This window comes from Phyllobates terribilis, unplaced genomic scaffold (assembly GCF_046119375.1).
Source record: "Phyllobates terribilis strain yellow unplaced genomic scaffold, ASM4611937v1 Scaffold_1__5_contigs__length_1240528914, whole genome shotgun sequence".
NCBI classification, from domain to species: Eukaryota; Metazoa; Chordata; class Amphibia; order Anura; family Dendrobatidae; genus Phyllobates; species Phyllobates terribilis.
Window position 1 is genome coordinate 271625079 of NW_027362761.1, and position 24771 is coordinate 271649849.

General features: G+C 43.2%; 1 protein-coding gene across 2 annotated transcripts; it reads left to right on the forward strand.

The window, feature by feature from the left end:
• Nucleotides 1-86: 86 nt before the first annotated feature.
• MVK (mevalonate kinase) lies at nt 87-24350 on the forward strand. Of its 2 annotated transcripts, none has more exons than XM_073672703.1 (11): nt 87-233; nt 2680-2768; nt 3708-3858; nt 5288-5432; nt 5668-5823; nt 5909-6012; nt 8895-8940; nt 9216-9306; nt 13905-14021; nt 14437-14590; nt 23716-24350. In XM_073672703.1, exons 2-11 carry the CDS (start codon nt 2691-2693, stop codon nt 23865-23867), a joined length of 1194 nt encoding a protein of 397 aa, XP_073528804.1. In that variant the 5' UTR covers nt 87-233; nt 2680-2690; the 3' UTR covers nt 23868-24350. The 2 variants fall into 2 exon arrangements, with proteins under 2 accessions (XP_073528804.1, XP_073528794.1); XM_073672693.1 differs by having other exon boundaries at nt 190-337.
• Nucleotides 24351-24771: the final 421 nt, after the last annotated feature.

Here is a 24771-nt window from a genome sequence, read left to right on the forward strand (position 1 = left end):
CAGAGCTCTGTGATTGGCGCGGCTCCACGCACGCGTTCAGCGATTGGAAGGGAGATGTGGGCGTGACCGTATGTATTGGCGGAAGTCGAGTGGCTAATGCTGATTGGTGGAGTGTGAATGCGTTGTGGGAGTCCTGATTGGTGCGTCTCAGTGTGGGCGGAGCTCCGGGTGCGTTCTCCTGGTTGCTGTGAGGATGTTCTGGAGGTAGGACCGGGTAACAGCTGCGAGCGCAGGTAATTCCCCGCAGTGCCATGCTATGTGCCATGCTATGGCTGGAGGGTGCGGAGCATCTGCAGCCCTGGAGCAACAGTGTGGACATGAATATCAGCGATGGGTGGTGAGATGTGCTGCAGAGCTGACTCCGATCACTGCGCATTCCTGTCATCTGGTAGAACCTTACTGTATGGATTATGAGGGGGACTGTATAAAGGTGGGGACAAGTTATGGCAAATTGTGGGGGCGTGGATGCTGGGTACAGGAGAAAACATTGCTCCGCGGATCCGCAGCGTATTACTGTGCCAGCAAAGTGGAGGAGGATTTGCTTATTCTCACCTCACTTTGCATCAAAGATCAGTGAGGAATCTGCGCGGTTTATATCTGCTATTAGGCTAAGGCTGTGTGCCCACGTTGCGGATTACAAGCGTTTTTGATGCGCAATTTCAGCAGCGGAAACGCTTGTAAAACGCTAGGTAATCCGCACCCCATGGTCCCCAATGGGATTCCGCAAGTTCTATGCACATGCTGCGGATTTTTCCGCAGCGTTTATGATGCGTTCAAAAATCTGCAGCATGTCAATTAATTTTGCGTTTCCGCAAGCGGAATTGCCTTTGTCCAATGCATAAAAAACGCAAGGCAATTCCGCATGTGGAAGACGCGCGATAAACGCGCAATAAATGCGTGTGGAATTCCACATGCGTTTTTCCGGGAGAGGACATGCGGAAAAGAAGCAGAAATTTTCTGCTTCATTTCCGCAACGTGGGCACATAGCCTGAGTGCCCACGATGCAGAATTGCTGCAGATTCTTTCTGCTTCTCCCTTGGCAGGAAAAACACATGCAGATTGTACATGCGGATTGTGCATGCGGATTGTACATGCGTTTTTCCTGCCAGGGACATGCGGATGTGAAGCGTTCTTCTCTTGCATTTCCGCATGTGGATTGACAGGCGCTTTCCAAGCGATTTTAGCATCACTTGGAAAGTGCTTGTCAACTTGGTCACACTATATAAATCCATGCAAACGGCATGGATTTATATAATGTGACCAAATAATAGTTAAAAAAAAGAATAAAAATGGTAAAAAATAAACATTATACTTACCTTCTGATGGCCCCCTGTCTCCTCAGCGATGCGTCCGGTCTCTTGTACGGCTCGCGATGGTCTAGGACCTTTCATGATGTCATTTAGGCTATGTGCCCACGTTGCATTTATGAAGCAGAAAATTTCTGCTTCATTTCTGCAAGTCCTCTCCCGGAAAAACGCATGCGGAATTCCGCACGCGTTTATCGCGCATTTTTCGCGCGTTTATCACGCGTTTTCCACATGCGGAATTGCCTTGCGTTTTTTATGCATTGGACAAAGGCAATTCTGCCTGCGGAAACGCAAAATTAATTGACATGCTGCGGATTTTTGAACGCGGCATAAACGCTGCGGAAAAATCCGCAGCATGGGCATTGACATTGCGGAATCCCATTGGGGACCATGGGGTGCGGATATACATGCGTTTTTCAAGCGTTTACGCTGCGGAAATTCCGCAGCATATACGCTTGAAAAATGCTACGTGGGCACACAGCCTAAGTCATGTGACAGGTCACGCGATCGCTGATCGCATGACTAAATGACGTCATGAAAGGTCCTAGACCATCGCGAGTCGTACAAGAGACCGGACGCAGGGGGACATCAGAAGGTGATTATAATGTATATTTTTTATTTTATTCTTTTTTTTACAGGTTCTATGGTACCCGGGTCCTGAGGAGAGTCTCCTCTTCTCCAGACCCGGGTACCATCCGCACATTGAAACGCATGATATCCGCTTGTGCACATGTAGTCATGCGGATATTAAGCGATTCAATGCAAGTCAATAGCGACAATTATGCTGCGTGTCTGCAAAATTAATGGACATGCGGATTATCATTGGGGACCATGGGGCACGTATTACCAAGCGTTTTTTAAGCGTTTTCACTGCGGAAATTCCACGGCAAAAACGCTTGAAAGACACAGTGGGCACGCAGCCTTACAACTAGAACTGTGAAATGTACAAAGAAACCTTCCCTGCATCTCAGGAGATCAGCCATATCCCCCTCCTCACTTTCCTGTGTCTGGCAACAGCTGACTGCAGCAGAAGCCTCCCTGCTGTGCTCTGCCTGCAATAGGCCAAAGGAACACTAAGCCACGCCCACATACACTAAGGGGGTGGGGCTTGTGTCAGTCACCAGCTGGAGATGGAGCTGACAGCTTAGAATGACCTCTCTTCTCTCCAGGATTTCTAGCAGACTGACAGTTTCAGGATCATACAGAAAATGGTGCAGGGTAACACTCAGTGAGGTCGGCTGTCTGTTGTTTCACTTAAAAATAAATCTCTAGGATTAGTGTTCCTTTAAGTCACAATATGTCATTTAATTATAAAGGTTACTAACATTGGCAGATGGCTCTGACAATCACCTGCAAACCTTTCTGATTACAGGAATACCTAGGATGAGCGTTACAGAACTGTTCGTGTCGGCTCCTGGGAAAGTCATATTACATGGAGAGCATGCTGTGGTGCATGGAAAGGTATGGTGAACGCCATGTTCATGCCTGTATATGTACACATGAAACTCCATTATCAAAATAGTAAAAAGCGAAACATTTGTGGAAATCCACTGTAACCCAGGCTGAAAATCTTCTCAAGTAGTGAGATATTCGAATGCATAGCCCCCGACCATCCTGGATGCAGCAGGACTGCTTTGCAGGAGATGCCCCAATGTCCCAGGAGATCAAGGATATGGCCGACTTTCACTGTGTCTGCGATGTCTTCTGTCGCGCAGGCTCACTGCACGTTACTGAGGAATTCCTTTTCCAATAGTTCCTTTTCATCCTTTTCCAACTCCAGGGGAGAGACTGACATCTGTCTGTGCTCTATACATACTTACATTAGTTTAATTAACTCATAGTTCGCTTTTTTTAAAAAAATGTGGTCTTCCCCAGGATTCATACACCCAACCTTATGCATGGCAGTCAGCAGCTGAAGCAATGACCCAAAGGCTGCATTTCCAAGTATAGGATAATTTTCTGAACTTGAAATTGACTGCTATTCTTCATTACAGGCACATTGTACTGGTACATATAAATACATCTCTATATGCCAATGCATTTCTACTGTATATACTTGTATTCTTGGGTTAAAATAAAAGTCATAGATTTTTTTTCTTCCTATAAAATTACTAAAAAATAATTAAAAGCAATTATAATAATGACATTTTTAATGTATTTTTTCTTAAAATAAATATCACAAATTGGCAAAAAACTGAGATTTTTGGCATCCCTCTAATTGTAGCAACCCGTACAATACAGTGATCAGAGTAAGGGCACGCCGCATAGTTTACCCCTCTTTCTCTCCCATGAAAGTTGGGAGATATGTCTACATTACTAAATATATTTATTGTTTCCGATAAGTATCTACTGTCTCTCATCATGTCGTCTCTGCATTGTACATTTTATGCTTACCATTAGGTGGCTCTGGCAGTAGGTTTAAATTTAAGGACATTCCTTAGACTGAGGCCCAGTAAAGATAATGGCACTGTGGTAGTAAACCTACCAAATATTGGAACCAAGTTGAGCTGGAATATCTCTGACCTTCAGGCCCTGGTACCATCTTTCCACGGTGAGTTTAATTCCTTCCCGACTGGGCGAGTTTTTTCTTTCTTGCACGTTTGTTTTTTCCTTCTCTTCTTCCAAGAGCCATAACATTTTTTTCCTTCGACCTATCTGTATGAGGACTTGCTTTTTGCAGGACAAGTTGTAGTTATGAATGACGCATAATTTACTGGAAAATGGGAACAAAATATTGAGTTCAATGAAATGGTGAAAAAAAAAAAACCCTCTAGCCTGCATTTCTTTTTTTTAGGGAGGGGGATGAGGCGTTTCTTTTTAATGGGTTCATTGTGTGTTAAAAATTACCTGGAATCATGGTTCACCAGCACATTTGCAGTTATGCCAAATTTGTAAGGATTTTCTTATTTAAATGGTGGAATAAATTCTAAAATTTACAAAAAAAAAAAATGTTTGTGCCACCATTTTCTGAGACCTGTAAGGTTTTCATGCCACCATGGATAGAGCTGTGCGAGTACTAATTTTTTGCGTAGTGAGCTGATGGTATTATTGGTACAATTTTGGGTGCATGCGCCATTTTTAATACTGCGGCTCCATTTCTAAATCCTTTTTGACACCTCTGCAGTGGTGACATCATATCTACAGCATGTGACCACTGCAGCCAATCACTGGGCTAAATGTCAGCAGGTTTTTCTATGTAATCTGAAGACAGCATGAGGTAGAGGCTGAAACACAGAATTCAGGGATGTGTTACTTGTCATAGTGCTTTCTGTTGTTTACTAACTGTGAAGGATTTCAATGCTGGACTAGTCCGGCAACGCCCTTCATGTGACTGTTTGTACACAGAGAGCCTGGTGGGGGGTGGAGTTAGCTTTTTCAGCTCTGCTTCAGTCTAAATCTAAAAGCTCTGATTGTTACAGAACGGCTGCACCCAGTAAACTAAGTGATACATCATTGGATTCAGCTTCTCTTTACCTACATTATGCTGCTCTCAGCAGAGGTAGCAAAAACCTGCTGACAGATTCCCTTTAAGGTGGGCATAAAGCGAAAAACAAAGTAAAAAGTACCAATCGAGGGACCGGTAGTCTACTTTTTGTCTTAGGAGAGAGTCAGCAAACTCCAAAGAGATATCAAAGGAAAGGAAGATTAGGCATATTGTATTTCAACGTGCCCAATACTTTGTTCTAGCCCAGAGGTGTTTGGCAGCAGTTTTTCCCCATTTAGAACTCATCAGCAAACTGAGTGTGAATGTGTGTTAAGGGAGTCATGAGAATGCAATTCTCATGACTTTCAAGATGTTCATTGCTAGTACATTACAGGTCTATCACTTTGCTATGCCCAGGATACATGGCTTTTATAGGTGTGCTCTTGGCACATAGTCAGCAGTCAGAGCCACAGAACTATATCAACTTGTCTATGACTGACTTTATGTGCAATCCATGAGTTGTTGGTCTTTTCATGTGCTTTTCACTTGTGTCTAGATTCTCCAGGACATGGACCGGTCAGTCCTAGCCCAGAACAGCTGGATCTTCTAAAGACATTTGCAGGCATTTCCAATGGAACCAAAGATACCGAAACTCTTGCTGTCTTGGCATTCCTCTATCTTTACCTCTCCATCTGTGGCACGTAAGTGTAGGCAGATTGTAAGTTATTGAAAGGACTTCCTAGTTTTTCCCTTTGGAAGTCATGTCTTCTTGTGGGTGTTGGCTTACAGGGTTGTCATTTAAATAAAATTTACCCAGAAATCACTTCTAATTAGCCTAGATAATCATATAGCCTAAATTGAGAAATGCTTGTGTTATTTTTCCCTAGTTTACAGCACATGGGCACATTGACCTCTAAACTCTTTTAAACTTCATAGAAAATTGTCAAGTTTGGAAATCGTGGTTTGGTCTCAGCTGCCTACAGGAGCGGGTTTGGGATCCAGTGCAGCATATTCTGTGAGTCTTGCTGCCGCCCTATTAACCTCAACTGGAAAGATTTCCTCTCCAGCGCAGGAAGATGTTGACACTATTAGGTACGTGGTTGGGTTTGGCAAGTTTTACTAGAAATCTTTTAGTAATTTATGTTGTCTTAATGTAACTTTGTGGTTTCTGCAACAGGTGGACGCATACGGAATTGACTCTCATTAACAGTTGGGCCTTTCAGGGTGAGAAGGTCATCCATGGGAACCCCTCCGGAGTGGACAATGCTGTAGGAACATGGGGTATATCACTGATGCAACTTCTGTCTATAAGACACATCAATGTAGAATTAGAACTTAGTAATGGTTTTTATGATTTTAAGTACATTGGCAACATTCAGGGGACAATTCAACACACAAGACACTTCACGTGGCAATAAATATGAGTCTAAAGGCCCCCATACACATTAGACTAACATCAGCCAAAACATCTGGTTCCATCAACAGTCTGTGTTTGGGGGCTCTGACTCTCCACTGACAGATGATGTCTGGAAAGTAAAGAATGCGACCTGTACGATTTCGGGCCACCTGTCAATTCTTTTATTCTGTAGAGATAAGCCGCTGCCACATATGTCCAGCCAGCAGTTCTGTATATGGGTCTATCGGCCAAGACAACTGCCAGCCGAATGATTGTTCAGCTGACAGCTATCTTAAGTGCATGAGGGACTTTACATTATGCAAACCTGCTGATCTGGTGGGACAGGTTGACCATATCATGTATCAACTGTTAAGCTGCCATTTGTTCAAGAAAAGACCATACAAGGATAAGGTCTGTTGAATTGCACCATGCCTGATCCTTTGTTCTCAAGGGAGGCAAGTAGCCACAAAAGGTGTCTGGCGGTGGCTTATCTTCTCTCCTATTGGAAGCACATGTACAAATGGCCAAATCCAGTATGTACAGTTAGGTCCAGAAATATTTAGACAGTGTTTTAGCAGTTTACCAAAACATATTCAAGATAGTTATATAATAAATATGGGCTTAAAGTGCAGAATCTCAGCTTTAACTTGAGGGTATTCATATCCTAATTGGAGTAAGGATTTAGTACAGATCTTTAATATGTAGCTGCCTCTTTTTCAAGGGACCAAAAGTAATTGGACAATTATCTCAAAAGCTCAATAATGGCTGCATTGGCTATTCCCTTGTTAGTCAATCATCAATTAAGTAGGAAAAAAGGTCTGCAGCTGATTCTATGTGGGGCATTTGCTTTTTGATATTGTTGCTGTGAACCCACAACATGCAGTCAAAGGAGCTAAGAAACCTAAGATCAAACTGTACCAGAATTATGGGAAGAGGAAAGTGTATAGAAGGCTTGGAAAGGCTTGTGATCCAAAGCACACCACATCCTTTGTAAAACATAGTGGAGGCAACTCAGGAGTTTAAGGCAAAGAAGTGGAATATTCTGCAATGGCAGAGTCAATCACCAGCTCTTAACCCCATAAAGCATGCATTTGACATGCTTAAGACAAAACTTAAGGCAGAAAGACCAACAAACAAGCAATAACTGAAATCAGCTGCAGTAAAGGTCTGGCAAAGCATCAGAAATGAGGATATCCAGCGTTTTGACTTCCATGGCTTCCAGACTTCAGAAAGTCATTGCCTCCAAAGGATTCTCTACAAAGTATTAAAAATTAACATTTTATTTATGATAAAGTTAATCTGTCCAATTACTTTTGAAACCCTGAGAAGAGGAGGCTTTGTATAAAAATGATTGCAATTACTAAACGTTTCACAGGATATTATTGTCCAACCCCTTGTAGCAATGCCAGGTAGGCTAGGGTTAAATCCTAGGGGTCCCAAGACAACTTGGGAACTACCCAGCTCAGTGACTTAACAGTAAAAGGTACTAGGGGAAAATGTACGTGTATTAAATGGTGTTCCCCAGGAGCTGGGAGCTGATAAACGTTTTCTGCAATTTGCTAGGCACAATGATCTGTTGTGTTGAGGGACTAAAGTGAAGGGACAGGTAAAAGGGCTCCTTTTCAAGACATAAGGGGCACAATCCAGGGGATATAATCGGTTGGCTCGAGCGAGACAATTTAAGCCTGGACATAGGGTACTTGTGTTAGTGCCCACAAAGGAGAACAGGTTCCTTTATTAGTAGCAGGGGCCCGAAAAGGTGGTAGAAAAGGTGGGAGATGTCAACTGTAAAGTACACTGACCAGGGAAAAGAAAAACCTCTGAAGAAGAATCCCTACACCCTTTAATTAAATCTATAAGTCTACACTTTAAATTGCATCTCAGTTGTTTAATTGTAAATCAAATATAGTGGCATGCAGAGCCTAAATCATGGATATTCGGTCACTGCCCAAATATTTCTGGACCTAACTGTATGTGTACAGGGGTTCAGGAGGGATATCTGTTGAACAAATTGAACCTTCAGCTATTGATGGTGTATGGCCAGGTTTTTTATTTTAAACATTTAATGCAATGGTAGAAAACTACTAAGGGCCCCGTCACACTAAGCGATGCAGCAGCGATCCCGACAACGATACGACCTGTCAGGGATCGTTGCTGCATCGCTAATACATCGCTGGTGAGCTGTCAAACAGGCAGGCTCACCAGCGATCAGGGGAGCAGCGATATCGTGGAAAGAATCGTTCCACGATGTCCTGCTCCCGTTACCAGCCTGCTGCAAGCAGGAGCAGGCTGGTAACTATGGTAAACATCGGGTTACTAAGTGCGCGTGTGCCCCTAGTAACCCGCTGTTTACCATGGATACCACTCTGCTACGGTGCGCGGGAGCCTTCGTGCACCGTAGCAGAGTGGTATCCATGGTAAACAGCGGGTTACTAAGTGCGCGCGTGCCCCTAGTAACCCGATGTTTACCATAGTTACCAGCCAGATCGTTGGTCCCGCTGGTCACACACAGCGATGTGTGCTGGCCAGCGGGAGGCCAACGACCAAAAAATGGTCCAGGACACTTTGCAGCGATCAGCGACCTCACAGCAGGGGCCTGATCGTTGCAAAGTGTCACACACAGCGACATCGCTGGTGAGGTCGCTGGTGAGTCACCAAAACCTTGACTCAGCAGCGATATCGCTAGCGATATCGCTATGTGAGACGGGGGCTTAAGGATATGAGCTGGATAAAGAATAAAAGTGCAGATATCTTACTCTCATTGTAGGGGGTGCCTTACGGTATCAGGCTGGCCAGATAACACCAATTGAAAGGTAAACTTTGAGGGTTCTTTTTTCTCTATCTTGTTATATAATAAATTGGGTAAAAAAAAAAAACTGGCAAATTTTTACGATTTGCTGTGGTCCCTTTTCTTCAGCCAGAGTTTATTACTATATTCTTTAATATTTTTCTTATATTTCTCCTTATCTAATCTTGTAAATAATGTTAGTATTAGTAAGTATTATTATTATTATTTGGCATCCTAAAATTCTGCTAATGCTGCCAAAACAATACCTTTACCCATTGTAAGATTGAGTCATCTTTCTAGGGTACCAGTACTGCAGATCTTACTCACGAACACACGAGTCCCACGCAGCACCAAGACTCTGGTGGCAGGAGTGAAAGACAAGCTGCTGAAGGTGCATGCTTATTCTTTGTCAATGGGTTTTTGAGTTTCAACGTAACTTGTATCTTAAGCTCAACTGCTATTACTATTGTCGACTTGGAGGAAAAAGTATATTTTTGTATTTTTTGTGTTAAGATGGTTTTCTATTTATAAGAGCTGTATTAATCCTTAAAAATTAAAAAATCCCTGGCCATCTGGAAATATTGTACCATCCTTGAAAATAGCCATGTCTTTTTGAAAGCTCACGTCTTTAACCCCTTAAGGACCATACCTAATTTAACCTTAATGTCCTCACATATTTTTTTTTTTTTTTATGGTTGCATTCCAGGAGCCATAATATTTTTCGTTGACGTAGCTGTATGAGTGCTTGTTTTTTGATTAATTTTATTTCTTAGTTGCATCCTTTTGGGGGACATAAAACCTAATACTTAAAGAGGTTGTCCACTACTTTTGCATTGATGACCTATCCTTAGGATAGGTCATCAATGTCTGGTCGGGGTCCGGCACCCAGCTCCCCCTCCAATCAGCTGTTATTGGCTGCCGCCGGCAGGAATTGCTCACTTGCAGCGCTGCTCTGTCTTCTGATAGTGGCCGAGGCTTGGTACTACACATCCGCCTTTTAAAATCAATAGGAGGCGAATATGTAGTACCCTGTAGCGGCCACTATCAGAAGACGGCCAACTCCGCAAGTGAGTATTTCTGGCCGACACCGGTAACAGCTGTTCGGCGGGGGTGTCGGACCCCGACCGATCAGACATTGATGTCCTATCCGAAGGATAGGTCATCAGTGTTAAAGTAGTGGACAACCTCTTTAATGCTTTATGGGAAGAAATAGTAAAAACACAGGAAAAATATTTTTGTATGGTGTTAGCCAGTAGATAGAAAAATATTCAAATTTGAGGGTCCTCATAGGATTATGAAAGATTTATTGTCCCCTGATTGAGGTCTGGTCCAGGGTTATGATGGTCTGAATGTGCTCCTCAGACCATTTGGGGGCATCATAACCCTGGACCAGCTCAATCAGAGGACAATAAAACTTTCACCTTATCTATGAACTCCTCCAATATTTACTGTCAAAAATAGAAATTCCAGCGGAAGATGTCTTAAAAACAATCCATTTATTTAGAATGAAGTTAAAAAGCTCACGGCAGTGTACAAGCCAGCAGGAGTGAATAAACCTACCCGTTTCAACCCACATGGTCTTACTCATGGTCTTAATCAATAAACCATGAGTATGACCATGTAGGCCGAAACGCGTAGGTTTATTCACTCCTGCTGGCTTGTACACTGGCGTGAGCTTTTAACTTCATTCTAAATAAATGGATTGTTTTTAAGACCTCTTCCGCTGGAATTTCTATTTTTGACATTGGCTATCCACCTGGTCCTAGGGTTACTGTGCGGACTGGACTGTGTCTGGACAACAACATGCTGGTGAGCTGAATCCCCCCCCCCCCCTCCTCTCCCCTGCTACCTCCAATATTTACTGCCACGACTGTTTCTCCCCTTCCCATATTGATAGTTCTGCTTTACGTCACTTGTCTCATCTATTGCATGATTTCTGCGTCTTGCTGTGTAGAAATATGTGACTCTTCAGATTTGTGTTATGCTATGTCTGATGAAGAGACCTAAGTAGTGTTGAAAGCTTGTTATTTATTACAATCTTTTCACTTAGCCTTTAAAAGGTATCAACCACTGAGGACTCTCAAATTTTAATATTTTTGTAAAAACACAATAATGCTTCTGGCATCTTAAAATGTAAAATTCTAATTTGCGGCACAAATAAGGTGTTCATTATGGAGACAGTGATACCGGATGTGTCTTTTTTATTTTTGACAGATTTTGTATATTGAATTAAACATTTTTTTATTCTGAGAGAATAGAATTGTTTTGTTTTTTTTTCTTTAAACTCTTAAACATTTATTTTCAATATTTATTACACCCCCAAAGAGACTTGAGCACACTTGATACTTTGATCGCATTGTTACTACACTGAACTACTTAAGTAGTGCAGAGCATTATCCAGTTTGTTAGTGTTAGGCCAGCTGCAGACGAAAGTATGAAAAATCGTCCAAGTTTCATCCAGAAAAAACTCAAAAGATTTTCATCTAATTTTCATCCATGTTTAATCCGTTTTCATTCATCTACATTTAAAAATGTACGTGATGACATACCGTTTCCTGGGTTAATAATAGAAATACAGTACAGACCAAAAGTTTGGACACACCTTCTCATTTAAAGATCTTTCTGTATTTTCATGACTTTGAAAATTGTACATTCACACTGAAGGCATCAAAACTATGAATTAACACATGTGGAATTATATACTTAACAAAAAAGTGTGAAACAACTGAAAATATGTCTTATATTCTAGGTTCTTCAAAGTAGCCACCTTTTGCTTTGATGACTGCTTTGCACACTCTTGGCATTCTCTTGATGAGCTTCAAGAGGTAGTCACCGGAAATGGTCTTCCAACAATCTTGAAGGAGTTCCCAGAGATGCTTAGCACTTGTTGGCCCTTTTGCCTTCACTCTACGGTCCAGCTCACCCCAAACCATCTCGATTGGGTTCAGGTCTGGTGACTGTGGAGGCCAGGTCATCTGGTGTAGCACCCCATCACTCTCCTTCTTGGTCAAATAGCCCTTACACAGCCTGGAGGTGTGTTTGGGGTCATTGTCCTGTAGAAAAATAAATGATGGTCAAACTAAACGCAAACCGGATGGAATAGCATGCCGCTGCAAGATGCTGTGGTAGCCATGCTGGTTCAGTATGCCTTCAATTTTGAATAAATCCCCAACAGTGTCACCAGCGAAGCACCCCCACACCATCACACCTCCTCCTCCATGCTTCACGGTGGGAACCAGGCATATAGAGTCCATCCGTTCACCTTTTCTGCGTCGCACAAAGACACGGTGGTTGGAACCAAAGATCTCAAATTTGGACTCATCAGACCAAAGCACAGATTTCCACTGGTCTAATGTTCATTCCTTGTGTTCTTTAGCCCAAACAAGTCTCTTCTGCTTGTTGCCTGTCCTTAGCAGTGGTTTCCTAGCAGCTATTTTACCATGAAGGCCTGCTGCACAAAGTCTCCTCTTAACAGTTGTTGTAGAGATGTGTCTGCTACTAGAACTCTGTGTGGCATTGACCTGGTCTCTAATCTGAGCTGCTGTTAACCTGCGATTTCTGAGGCTGGTGACTCGGATAAACATATCCTCAGAAGCAGAGGTGACTCTTGGTCTTCCTTTCCTGGGGCGGTCCTCATGTAAGCCAGTTTCTTTGTAGCGCTTGATGGTTTTTGCAACTGTACTTGGGGACACATTCAAAGTTTGCCCAATTTTTCTGACCTTCATTTCTTAAAGTAATGATGGCCACTCGTTTTTCTTTACTTCGCTGCTTTTATCTTGCCATAATACAAATTCTAACAGTCTATTCAGTAGGACTATCAGCTGTGTATCCACCAGACTTCTGCACAACACAACTGATGGTCCCAGCCCCATTTATAAGGCAAGAAATCCCACTTATTAATCCTGACAGGGCACATGTGTGAAGTGAAAACCATTTCCGGTGACTACCTCTTGAAGCTCATCAAGAGAATGCCAAGAGTGTGCAAAGCAGTCATCAAAGCAAAAGGTGGCTACTTTGAAGAACCTAGAATATAAGACATATTTTCAGTTGTTTCACACTTTTTTGTTAGGTATATAATTCCACATGTGTTAATTCATAGTTTTGATGCCTTCAGTGTGAATGTACAATTTTCAAAGTCATGAAAATACAGAAAAATCTTTAAATGAGAAGGTGTGACCAAACTTTTGGTCTGTACTGTATATCTGTAAAAATTGGATGCCACACGGATGCTTTGTGTGGGATCCCAATTTTATTTTTTTTTTTACTTACCCATTAAAGTCTATAGATAAGTCTCATCCAAGACACCAAAGAGCATAGTGCATGCTGCAATTTTTTTTTCTTTAATTAATTTATTCACTTTACTTCCTCAAAGACAGAAAATCGTTCATCTGACAGACCTACTGAATAACATTGGTCAGTTTGCTGTCCGTGTACTATTTGATCAAATATCAGACAGCACACGTCTTATTTATCCTCTTTTTTTACATGAGCCCCTATACTGACAGGCTTTCTGATAGATCATGAGCCTTGAACGATCTATTTGGCTTTGAAATATGGCATACCAGATGCCATTGTTAGGCCTCTGTTTGCCATAGCAACCATCGGCTCCACATATTCGTGCTGCGGGGAGTCGATGGGGTGACAGAGGGAGATCACTCTGTTAATTTCCTTACATGCAGCATCATGTAAGAAGTTAATTGAACAGCTATAAACAATGACAGGGCTCATTCCCCTCTGCTATATCTCTGCTAGCAGGAAAAATGAGTGCTTTTAGACCGTAGGGGGCCTAGAATAACAATCCGGGGTGAAGATTCACTACCTTGTCACATTGTAATGGGCAAAGGTGCATCTCTCATTACTTGAAAAGTCAGTGCAGTGATGTTATGTGGTTAAATAGCACCTTTTAGAATACAATCTGGTAAGTAGTTTATCATTAACAGCCTCCATCATAGCTTGTGTTATCCTAACAGTATGCATCTATTCTCACAGTATCCAGATATCATGGAGCCTGTGCTTTCATCCATAAATGCAATATCTGAAGAGTGCCAGCGTGTCCTACAAACTGCAGATAATGGGCTTTCTAAAGAACATTATTCTATATTGGAGGTAAGATAGAAAAATAGAAATTTTGTCCCAGGTGTAATATTAGGTGCAGTGGTTACAGTCACATCTGTGCTCTAGAGCCTACAATGTGCCTTTGACCCTTATGAAGACCAATACTATTAAGGGCCTGTGATAATTGAGAACCCTGTTAGTGATTTTGCATTGGACCCCACAATGCAATAGCATTTAGATATACAAGTCTGTAACTGAAAAGTGTAGAGCATCTTGATGTGCCATTTCTAGTTATTGGTATATGCACGCGTACCAGTTTATAAATGCCGAGTTGTGGTGCATTGTGCAGCAGATACAGCAAATTAGTACTTATACTATAGGTTCAATCATCCTGGAGAATATTTAGGATTTTGCCTTTTTTTTTTTTTTATTATATGACCTTTGTGTTTTGTGTTTTATTTTCCAGGAACTAATTGACATTAATCAACATCATTTAAATGTGATCGGTGTTGGTCACCCATCATTGGACAAACTGTGTCAGGTGACCTCATCCAATGGTCTGCATAGTAAGCTGACTGGAGCTGGGGGTGGTGGCTGTGCAATCACTTTACTCCAGCCTGGTAAGTACTGGATATTCCTGCCCACTAAAACCACCAATATAATAAATATTTTACAAAATTATTTTACCTGCATTCTGATGTATTCACAGACATCAACAATTTGATACACTTACATATGTGAGAAAAAATATGTATTTAAATGTCCAGTGTAAGGGAGTGGCAGCCATGATGTCTATCAGAGCTCAGGAGCAGAAGACCTGGGTTGCTTATGTAATACAGAGTATATATCGTATTGCTTTAGTTCTAGCCGATCCAGGATAGTCACCTCTATCTGCCCTCATGAGGGGCTAAGACAGGTCCCATCTAATGTGTAATGACAGTGAGAAATTCAATAGGTTTCCATTGAATTGTCAGTTTGGAAATTAATATACACTGTGTGCACAATTATAAAGCAAGTGAGTATTTTGACCATATCATCATTTTTATGCAGATTTTTCATCTCCGAGCTGTATAAACCTGAATGCTTATTGGATGAAGCAGATCAGGTGGTGTGTATTTGTGTAGGGGGCGACCTAAGGATACAACACCCTTTATCAAGGTGTGCAGAATTATTAGGCGGCTTGTTTTCCTCAGGCAAATGGGCCAAAAAAGAGATTTAACTGACTGAAAAGTCCAAAATTGTTACAACTCTTACAGAGGGATGCCACACTCTTGAAAGTGCTAAGATATTGAGACGAGATCACAGAGCTATCAAAAGTTTTGTTGCAAATAGTCAACAGTATCGAAAATGTGCTGACAAAAAAAAGGCACAAATTAACTGCCAAATATTAGAAAAGAATCAAAGGTGAAGCGACCAGGAACCCATTATCCTCCAGTGCTGTCATATTCCATTACTCCCTGAAGTGCCCAGAAATACAAGGTGTTCAGTGCTCAGACACATGGCCACGGTAAGGGAGGCTGAAATCCGACCACCACTGAACAAGAGACAGAAGGTGAATCTTCAAGACTGGGCCAGGAAATATCTGAAGACTGATGTTTCAAAGGTTTTATGGACTGATGAGATGAGAGTGACTCTTGACGGACCAGATGGGGGGGCTGTGGCTGGATCAGTAATGGGCACAGACCTCCACTTTGACTCACACGCCAGCAGGGTGGATGTGGTGTACTGCTGAGCTAGTTGGATCTTTTCGGGTTGAAGATTACTCAAAATCAATTCCCAAACCTACTGTCAAGTTTTAGAAGACACTTTCTTGAAGCAGTGGTACAGGAAAAAGTCTGCGTCTTTCAAGAAAACCATGATTATTCTGCAGGACAAGGTTCCATCGCATGCATCGAAGTACTCCATTGCTTGGCTAGCCAGTAAAGGCCTTAAAGATGAAAGAATAATGACAGGGCCTCTTCCTCACCTGACCTAAACCCTATTGAGTCACAAAATTACTGTTCAAACTAAGTCCCACCGCTCGCTGCTTCATGGCGGGGCCAATAATTTATATGCATGTTCCCACCTGCTTGTTTTCCCTAATTCTCCACTCCCCTCTTCTTGATTGACAGCTCTGGCTTCATAGAGCCAGAGAAGGGCAGAGATCAGGGCCGGCTTCAGGATTTCGTGAGCCCCAGGCAAAAGAGTTTCAGTGGGCTCCTTTAACACCTGAAACGACTCATGATGCACAGATACGGCACAGAAATATAAGTATAGTACAATACCAAAGATTTCACTTACTTCTTACATTACATAGTGATATCTATTGTAAATTCTATAATAGCTCAGAAACCAGCGAATACTCGCAGCTCACAGTGCGGGCCCTGGGGGGATTCAAAAGTTTTCATTTTAGACCGGACAATATAGTCCTCCATACAGTATTATGGGCACCACATAGTCCTCCATACAATATAAATGCAGAATAATGGACCTCCTATAATGCTCCATACAGAATGAGCCCTATATAATGCTCCATACAGAATGAGCCCTATATAATGCTCCATACAGAATGATGGACCCTATATAATGCTCGATACAGAATAGGCTCCATATAATGCTCCATACAGAAAAATGGACCCTATATAATGCTCCATACAGAATGGACCCCATATAATGCTCCATACAGAATAATTGGCCTCCTATAATCCTCCATACAGTAGAATGAGCCCCATTTATTGCTTCATACAGAATAATGGACCCCATATATTGCTTCACATAGAATAATGAACCCCATATATTGCTTCACACAGAATAATGGACCCCATATAATGCTGCATACAGAATAATGAGCCCCATATATTGCTCCATACAGAATAATGCGCCCCATATAATGCTCCATACAGAATAATGAGCCCCATATATTTCTTCATACAGAATAATGGACCCCATATATTGCTTCATACAGAATAATGGACTCCGTATAATGCTCCATACAGAATAGGCCTCGTATAATGCTCCATACAGAAGAATGAGCCCCATTTATTGCTTCATACAGAATAATGGCCCCATTTATTGCTTCATACAGAATAATGGCCCTCATATATTGCTTCATACAGAATAATGGACCCCATATAATGCTGCATACGGAATAATGGACCCCATATAATGCTGCATACGGAATAATGGACCCCATATAATGCTGCATACGGAATAATGGACCCCATATAATGCTGCATACGGAATAATGGACCCCATATAATGCTGCATACTGAATAATGGACCCCATATAATGCTGCATACGGAATAATGGACCCCATATAATGCTCCATACGGAATAATGGGCCCCATATAATGCTCCATACATAAAAAAAATCAAATACTCGCCTCTCCTTGTTCCCCACTGCCATGTTCCGGATTTCTCAGCGTCTTCCGGCTGTCTGCACTGTGACTGCTCAGCACGAGGGTGCGTTGTAGTGATATCATCGCTCTCTCTGCCCTGAGACGTCAGAAGACGTGGAAGACACGGAGCTGCGGTGGAACGAGGAGAGGTAAGTATTGCAAGTGTCGGGGCCCTAAGCAAGCGGGGTGGTCCGCTCGTGGGCGCTGGCACCGGGCTCCCTCGACTCACGGGCCCCATAGCATGCTGGTGCCTCCGATGGCGAGTGGGCCTACCCCCCCCGCTTGCTCAGGGCCCCAGCACTTGCCCGGGTGCTCCGGGTGGTGACGCCGTCCCTGGCTGAGAGAGATGGAAACCAAGCGGGTGGGAAGGTGCATATAAATGATTGGCCCCGCTGTGAAGCACAGAGTGCCTGTACTTGGTTTGAACAGTCATTCTGTGCTGACAGAGTCCCATTAAACAGGAGATTTACGGTGAAGGAAAACATTACACCTCTCTGAACAGCGTCTGGGAGGTTGTGGTTGGTGCTGCCCAAAAAGTTGATTGTCAACAGATTAGTGTTAAAATGTTTAAAACCAATAAAAATATTTGAACAAGCAACTGACAAACTCCACGGATGGAAGGTTTATGACTATTATTGAAAAGAAGGGTAGCTATATTGATCAATGATATATATACAGTGGGTGCGGAAAGTATTCAGACCCCTTTAAATTTTTCACTCTTTGTTTCATTGCAGCCATTTGGTAAATTCTAAAAAGTTCATATTTTTTTTTCTCATTAAAGTACACGCTGCACCCCATCTTGATTGAAAAAAACAGAAATGTAGAGATTTTTGCAAATTTATTAAAAAAAGAAAAACTGAAATATCACAGGGTCAGAAGTATTCAGACCCTTTGCTCAGTATTAAGTAGAAGCACCCTTTTGAGCTAGTACAGCCATGAGTCTTCTTGGGAATGATGCAACAAGTTTTTCACACCTGGATTTGGGGATCCTCTGCCATTCTTCCTTGCAGATCCTCTCCAGTTCTGTCAGGTTGGATGGTGAACGTTGGTGGACAGCCATTTTCAGGTCTCTCCAGAGATGCTCAATTGGATTTAGGTCAGGGCTCTGGCTGGGCTAGTCAAGAATGGTCACAGAGTTGTTCTGAAGCCACTCCGTTGTTATTTTAGCTGTGTCCTTTGGGTCATTGTCTTGTTGGAAGGTGAACCTTCTGCCAAGTCTGAGGAGCAAAGCACTCTGGAAGAGGTTTTCATCCAGGATATTTCTGTACTTGGCCGCATTCATATTTCCTTCAATTGCAACCAGTCGTCCTGTCCCTGCAGCTGAAAAACACCCCCATAGCATGATGCTGCCACCACCATGTTTCACTGTTGGGATTGTATTGGGCAGGTGATGAGCAGTGCCTGGTTTTCTCCACACATACCGCTTAGAATTATCACCAAAAAGTTCTATCTTCGTCTCATCAGACCAGAGAATCTTATTTCTCATAGTCTGGGAGTCCTTCATGTGTTTTTGAGAAAACTCTATGTGGGCTTTCATATGTCTTGCACTGAGGAGAGGCTTCCGTCGGGCCACTCTGCCATAAAGGCCCGACTGGTGGAGGCCTGCGTTGATAGTTGACTTTGTGGAACTCTCTCCCATCTTCCTACTGCATCTCTGGAGCTCAGCCACAGTGATGTTGGGGTTCTTCTTTACCTCTCTCACCAAGGCTCTTCTCCCACGATTGCTCAGTTTGGCTGGACGGCCAGGTCTAGGAAGACTTCTGGCCGTCTTCATCAGATGAAAATAAACAAGTGAGATGGAAAATTTCTATTTAGTTGCATAATAATGCTGCAGACAGATACTGCACTGTTACTTTCTTAAATATCAGATTTATTAACCTTTTGGATTGACTAACAGCACTGTAGTTGTTCAGTGACAAAATTAATAATCAAAAATACAAATTGCCTAATAATTGTGCGCACAGTGTATTATTGTATCACATTAAATGCTTGCTGTATATGCCGCCATCTAATGCTCTGCTCTCCTGATTCAACTCACTGGTACATGCTCTGCTCCCGCACAATTCCTCTGCTTGCTGTATATGCCACCATCTAATGCTCTGCTCTCCTGATTCAACTCACTGGTAGAATTCTCTGCTTGATATTACTGCTTTATCTGTCCCTTTCCACTCAATACTCACATATGTCTGTCCTTTCCCCACTGTAGATTTTATCTGATATTTAGGGGTGCCAAACTGCAGAGCCTACAGAGTCCTAACTGTGTCTTTGATCACCCAGCCATCTCCTGGTGAGATGAGCAGCTGCTAATTTAGCCACATGCAGCTCCCACAATGCCCCTCACCTGATGGTTTAGTGTGCCCTATATATTTAGAAGCTCCTTAAGGGGTGCACGCGTGCTGGGTTGTGCACACGTCTTCTTCTGCAAAGTGGCTTCGGAGATAAGTGGCAGTTATTTTAGAGGCAGTTAGTCAGGGCAGGAGTCAGATAACCAACACTTTGACCACTTACCCTATTCACTATGTTTCTGTTAGCTCTCACTTTTTCCTCTATAGTCCTCCACTTGCAAGTAACCTCTCAAATCCCTACACCTAGTAAGAAACTCTTCATCTCTCCCTCCATCCTCCCCATTCATCTCACCTCCTCCTCCGAATTATTCCTCAGCATTCAATCCTGGATCTCCAAACACAGACAATCACCTCATGCTCTCTCTTGCTCCCACCTGCTAACACTTTCTCTGCTCCTCCTCACTACCGGAGATATCTCTCCAAATCCTGGTCCTCCTCGTCATATCCCCACAGTTACTTCTACCTCCTATCCACGACCTTCCACAAACTGTCGCAACCGTTCTAACCTCATACCCAGCCAACTAATCCCCACTTCCTCAGTTGCACTAACAGGAGCTCTATGGAACGCTCGCTCCGTCTGCAACAAACTTTCCTACATCCACGACCTTTTCATTACTAACAAACTCTCCTTCCTCGCTATCACCGAAACCTGGCTCACCCCCTCTGACACAGCCTCCCGAGCTGCATTTTCATATGGCGGATTCCAACTTTCCCACACACCCCGCCCCAATGGCAAACATGGCGGAGGCATAGGTTTCCTCCTGTCAGATACCTGCTCTTTCACCCAAATATCACTGCCACCCTCCGTTACACTCCCCTCTTTTGAGGTGCGCTGTGTGCGCATCTATTCCCCCTCTGACCTCCAACTGGCCGTCATTTACAGACCTCCAGGGCTAGCCACCACTTTCTTAGACCACTTCACCACCTGGCTGCTTCACTTCCTTTCCGCTGACATCCCCACTATCATAATGGGCGACTTCAACATCCCCATTGACACTTCCCACTCATCTGTCTCTAAGTTCCTATCCCTCACTTCCTCCTTCGGCCTTGCTCAATGGTCTTCTGCAGCTACTCATAAAGATGGCCACACACTGGACCTCATCTTCACCCGCCTCTGTTCCCTATCTAACCTCTCTAACTCACCTCTCCCTCTCTCTGACCATAACCTCCTCACATTCTCTACCCTCTCCTCTCCAGGTGCACAATCCCCACTCCACAAACTTACACACGCTCGCAGAAACCTCAAACACCTTGACCTACACTCACTCTCTGAATCCCTCCTCCCTCTTACAGACATAAATTCCTTGCACAATGCAAATGTTGCTGCTGCTTCATATAACACCACAATAGCTGCAGCTCTAGACTCGATCGCCCCTCTCACACATACCAAATCTCGCACAATCAACAGGCAACCCTGGCACACCAAACTTACTAAAGAACTGCGACGGGCCTCCAGGGTTGCAGAGCGGAGATGGAAAAGGTCTCACTCCATCGAGCACTTCATCGCATTCAAACAATCCCTTACTATTTTCAAGTCTGCACTCACTACAGCAAAACAAACCTACTTCTCATCTCTCATATCCTCCCTGTCTCACAACCCTAAACAGCTATTTAACACTTTCAATTCTCTCCTCCGTCCCCCAGCCCCTCCTCCCTCTTCTCTCATCTCAGCCGAAGACTTTGCCTCATTCTTCAAGCAGAAGATTGACACCATCAGACAAAGCTTTTGGCTAAAGTCCGCACAACCCCTCCTTATATCTACTCAATCTTCCTCCTCCAAACCCCACTTTTCCACCATTACAGAAGGTCAAGTCTCCTCTTTACTCTCCAAATCACACCTCACCACCTGCGAACTTGACCCAATCCCATCCCACCTCATACCTAACCTTACCACAGTCTTCATCCCAACCCTAACCCACCTCTTCAACCTGTCACTAACAATCGGTGTCTTCCCCTCATGTTTCTAACCCTTGACCCATCCTCTCTGACTAGCTACCGCCCCATATCACTTCTCCCCTTTGCCTCAAAACTACTAGAACAACATGTCCACCTTGAACTGTCCTCCCACCTCTCCTCCTGTTCCCTCTTCGACCGCCTACAATCTGGCTTCCGACCGCATCACTCGACTGAAACTGCCCTGACCAAAGTCACCAACGACCTACTAACCGCCAAATCCAAGCGACACTACTCCATTCTCCTCCTTCTGGACCTGTCATCTGCTTTCGACACAGTGGACCATTCCCTCTTACTACAGATTCTCTCATCTCTTGGCATCACGGACTTGGCCCTATCTTGGATCTCCTCATGCTTAACAGACAGGACATTCAGCGTCTCCCACTCACGCACCACCTCCTCATCTTGCCCCCTATCTGTCGGTGTCCCCCAAGGTTCAGTTCTAGGACCTCTGCTCTTCTCCATGGCTTTCAGTATCACCTCTATGCTGATGACACACAGATCTACCTCTCCGGACCCGATATCTCCTCCCTACTAACCAAAATCCCACAATGTCTGTCCGCCATCTCATCCTTCTTCTTCCAGATTTCTAAAACTCAACATGGATAAAACAGAGTTCATCATCTTTCCACCCTCTCATTCATATCTCCCATCTGACCTATCCATCAACGTCAATGGCTGTTCACTCTCCCCAGTCCCACAAGCTCGCTGCCTTGGGGTAACCCTGAACTCTGATCTCTCCTTCAAACCACATATCCAAGCCCTTTCCTCTTTCTGCTGACTCCAACTCAAAAACATCTCCCGGATCCGTGCATTCCTCCGCACTAGTGCATGCCCTCATCATCTCCCGCCTTGACTACTGCAACCTCCTGCTCTGTGGCCTCCCTTCCAACACTCTTGCGCCCCTCTAATCTATCCTAAACTCTGCTGCTCGACTAATCCACCTGTCCCCCCGCTGTTCCCCGACCTCTCCCCTGTGTCAATCCCTTCATTGGCTCCCCATTGCCCAGAGACTCCAGTTCAAAACCCTAACCATGGCATACAAAGCCATCCACAACCTGTCTCCTCCATACATCTGTGACCTAGTCTCCCGGTACTTACCTGCACGCAACCTCCGATCCTCACAAGATCTCCTTCTCTACTCCCCTCTTATCTCCTCTTCCCACAATCGCATACAAGATTTCTCCCATGCATCCCCCCTACTATGGAAATCTCTACCACAACACATCAGACTCTCGCCTACCATGAAAACCTTCAAAACAAACCTGAAGACCTCCCTCTTCCGACAAGCCTACAACCTGCAGTAATCACCGCTCCACCACATTACTGTATGACCTCCTCTACCCCCACCTACTGTATCCTCACCCATCCCTTGTAGACTGTGAGCCCTCGCGGGCAGGGTCCTCGCTTCTCCTGTACCAGTCGCTGATTCGTTTTGTTAAGATTATGTAAATGTTTTTGCTATGTATATCCCTATCACATGTAAAGCGCCATGGAATAAATGGCGCTATAATAATAAATAATAATAATGAAATCAAATACCAATTAATATTCACTAGTATTAAAGAAAATAAAGATTCTTATCAGGTTTCTGGGGCCAGCCAAAATAACTAGTTGTATTTTAATCTAATTCAATAACAAGCATGGGGAATTTAATATTCCTCCTGGAAAGGATGGTTATCATCTAGGAACAGGAATCAGCACAGAGACAACAAATCATGCAGATCTGTTGCAGCCTGTAAATGCATTCCCAAACTGTTAGATACAAGGTATCCTCATACATATTTTTATGCACAGTGCCTTCATGCCAAAATTACGGGAGGTTTTATTCTCTGAGAAATTCTAGTAGTACCCTTCACCTGCAAAGATTGAGTGTTCAGTTCCTTTATGGACTGCTAGGTGGCAGTATTTCCCAGAAAGTTGTAAAATAATCAAACTTAAAGCTGCTCTAGTTTCCGCTAGCACCAATCCAGCATTCTACATTTTTAGACTGGTGGTGAATAAAATTGCCTGCTATAATGTACATAAATATGTGGACAATACTCTAAATGAATGGTCTCTCCTGTTAGGTATTGAGCCCATGGTCGTGGATGCAGCCAAACAACAGCTTTCAGACTGTGGATACGAGTGCTGGGAGACCAGCATTGGAGCCCCTGGAGTTTCTTTGCATTTTTCATCATCATTGCCTGAAGATGTCAGAAGATCATTGAAAACAGCATAGAGAACAACAACATAAGCAATGCAAAGCCAGCCAAGAAGATAAAGCAGTCATTGCTTTATTTAGGTCTTGAGCACCCGGTGCTGTGCGCAGCTAGTAACTTACTATAATTCTATAATTAACAGCGTTATCCCGCACATACCAGAGGCGTTGACGTGAATCACATTGCAAAAGTCAGATGCAGCAATAAGTAAATCAGGATCCTTGTGATTGAGAAGAAGCCTCCAAATGATGAGGTTATCCAGACCTGGACATCTGTAGGATCTCTCTGTGGGTGCTGTGTGCCTTTTTTGGCAGGAATTACCTGATATATTAAATATAAGGTAATTTATTTAATTCCTGAAGATAATTAACATCAAACATTGTATTGTTTGTAGCAGATGAACTGTATTTTACTGTACAATGAGACTGATAGTATTTTTTATAGTAAAATTTAGCTAAAGCATGAGTGAGATAGTTTTCTAAAAAATAAATCTTTCTCCTGCATATTGACTGTTTCCAGTGACAAAGAAGAAATGTGAATACCCTTTTTGTCTATATATTGCAAAATGTAGCTAAGGACCAATACAGGAGTCCATAATAAATAATACAAAGTGGTTACAAAGTTACAGAATATGCAGAATTTGGTTTATTTAGAGCAACTTCTTAAATGGGTTTGGAAGTTGTCCACTATCTGCAGGATAGGTGATAACTCCCTCATTCCTAGGGGTTCGACTGCTGGAATCCCCACGATCGCAAAAATGACGAGAAAGTCTATCATGTGCACTGCCACTACTTTCATATAGGAGTGCCAAAGACGAGGCAAGCACAGGTCTCTGCAATCTCACTTGGTCCCATTTAGGAATGAATGGAGTGGCTATGCACTTGATCAACCACCACTCCATTCACATGGGGTTTTTTAGAGCCT

Coding starts and splice junctions, on each gene's coding strand:
- MVK (XM_073672693.1), top strand. Junction 8,941..9,215: donor CAGATAACACCAATTGAAAG/GTAAACTTTGAG, acceptor TCATCTTTCTAG/GGTACCAGTACTGCAGATCT. Junction 9,307..13,904: donor TGAAAGACAAGCTGCTGAAG/GTGCATGCTTAT, acceptor CTATTCTCACAG/TATCCAGATATCATGGAGCC.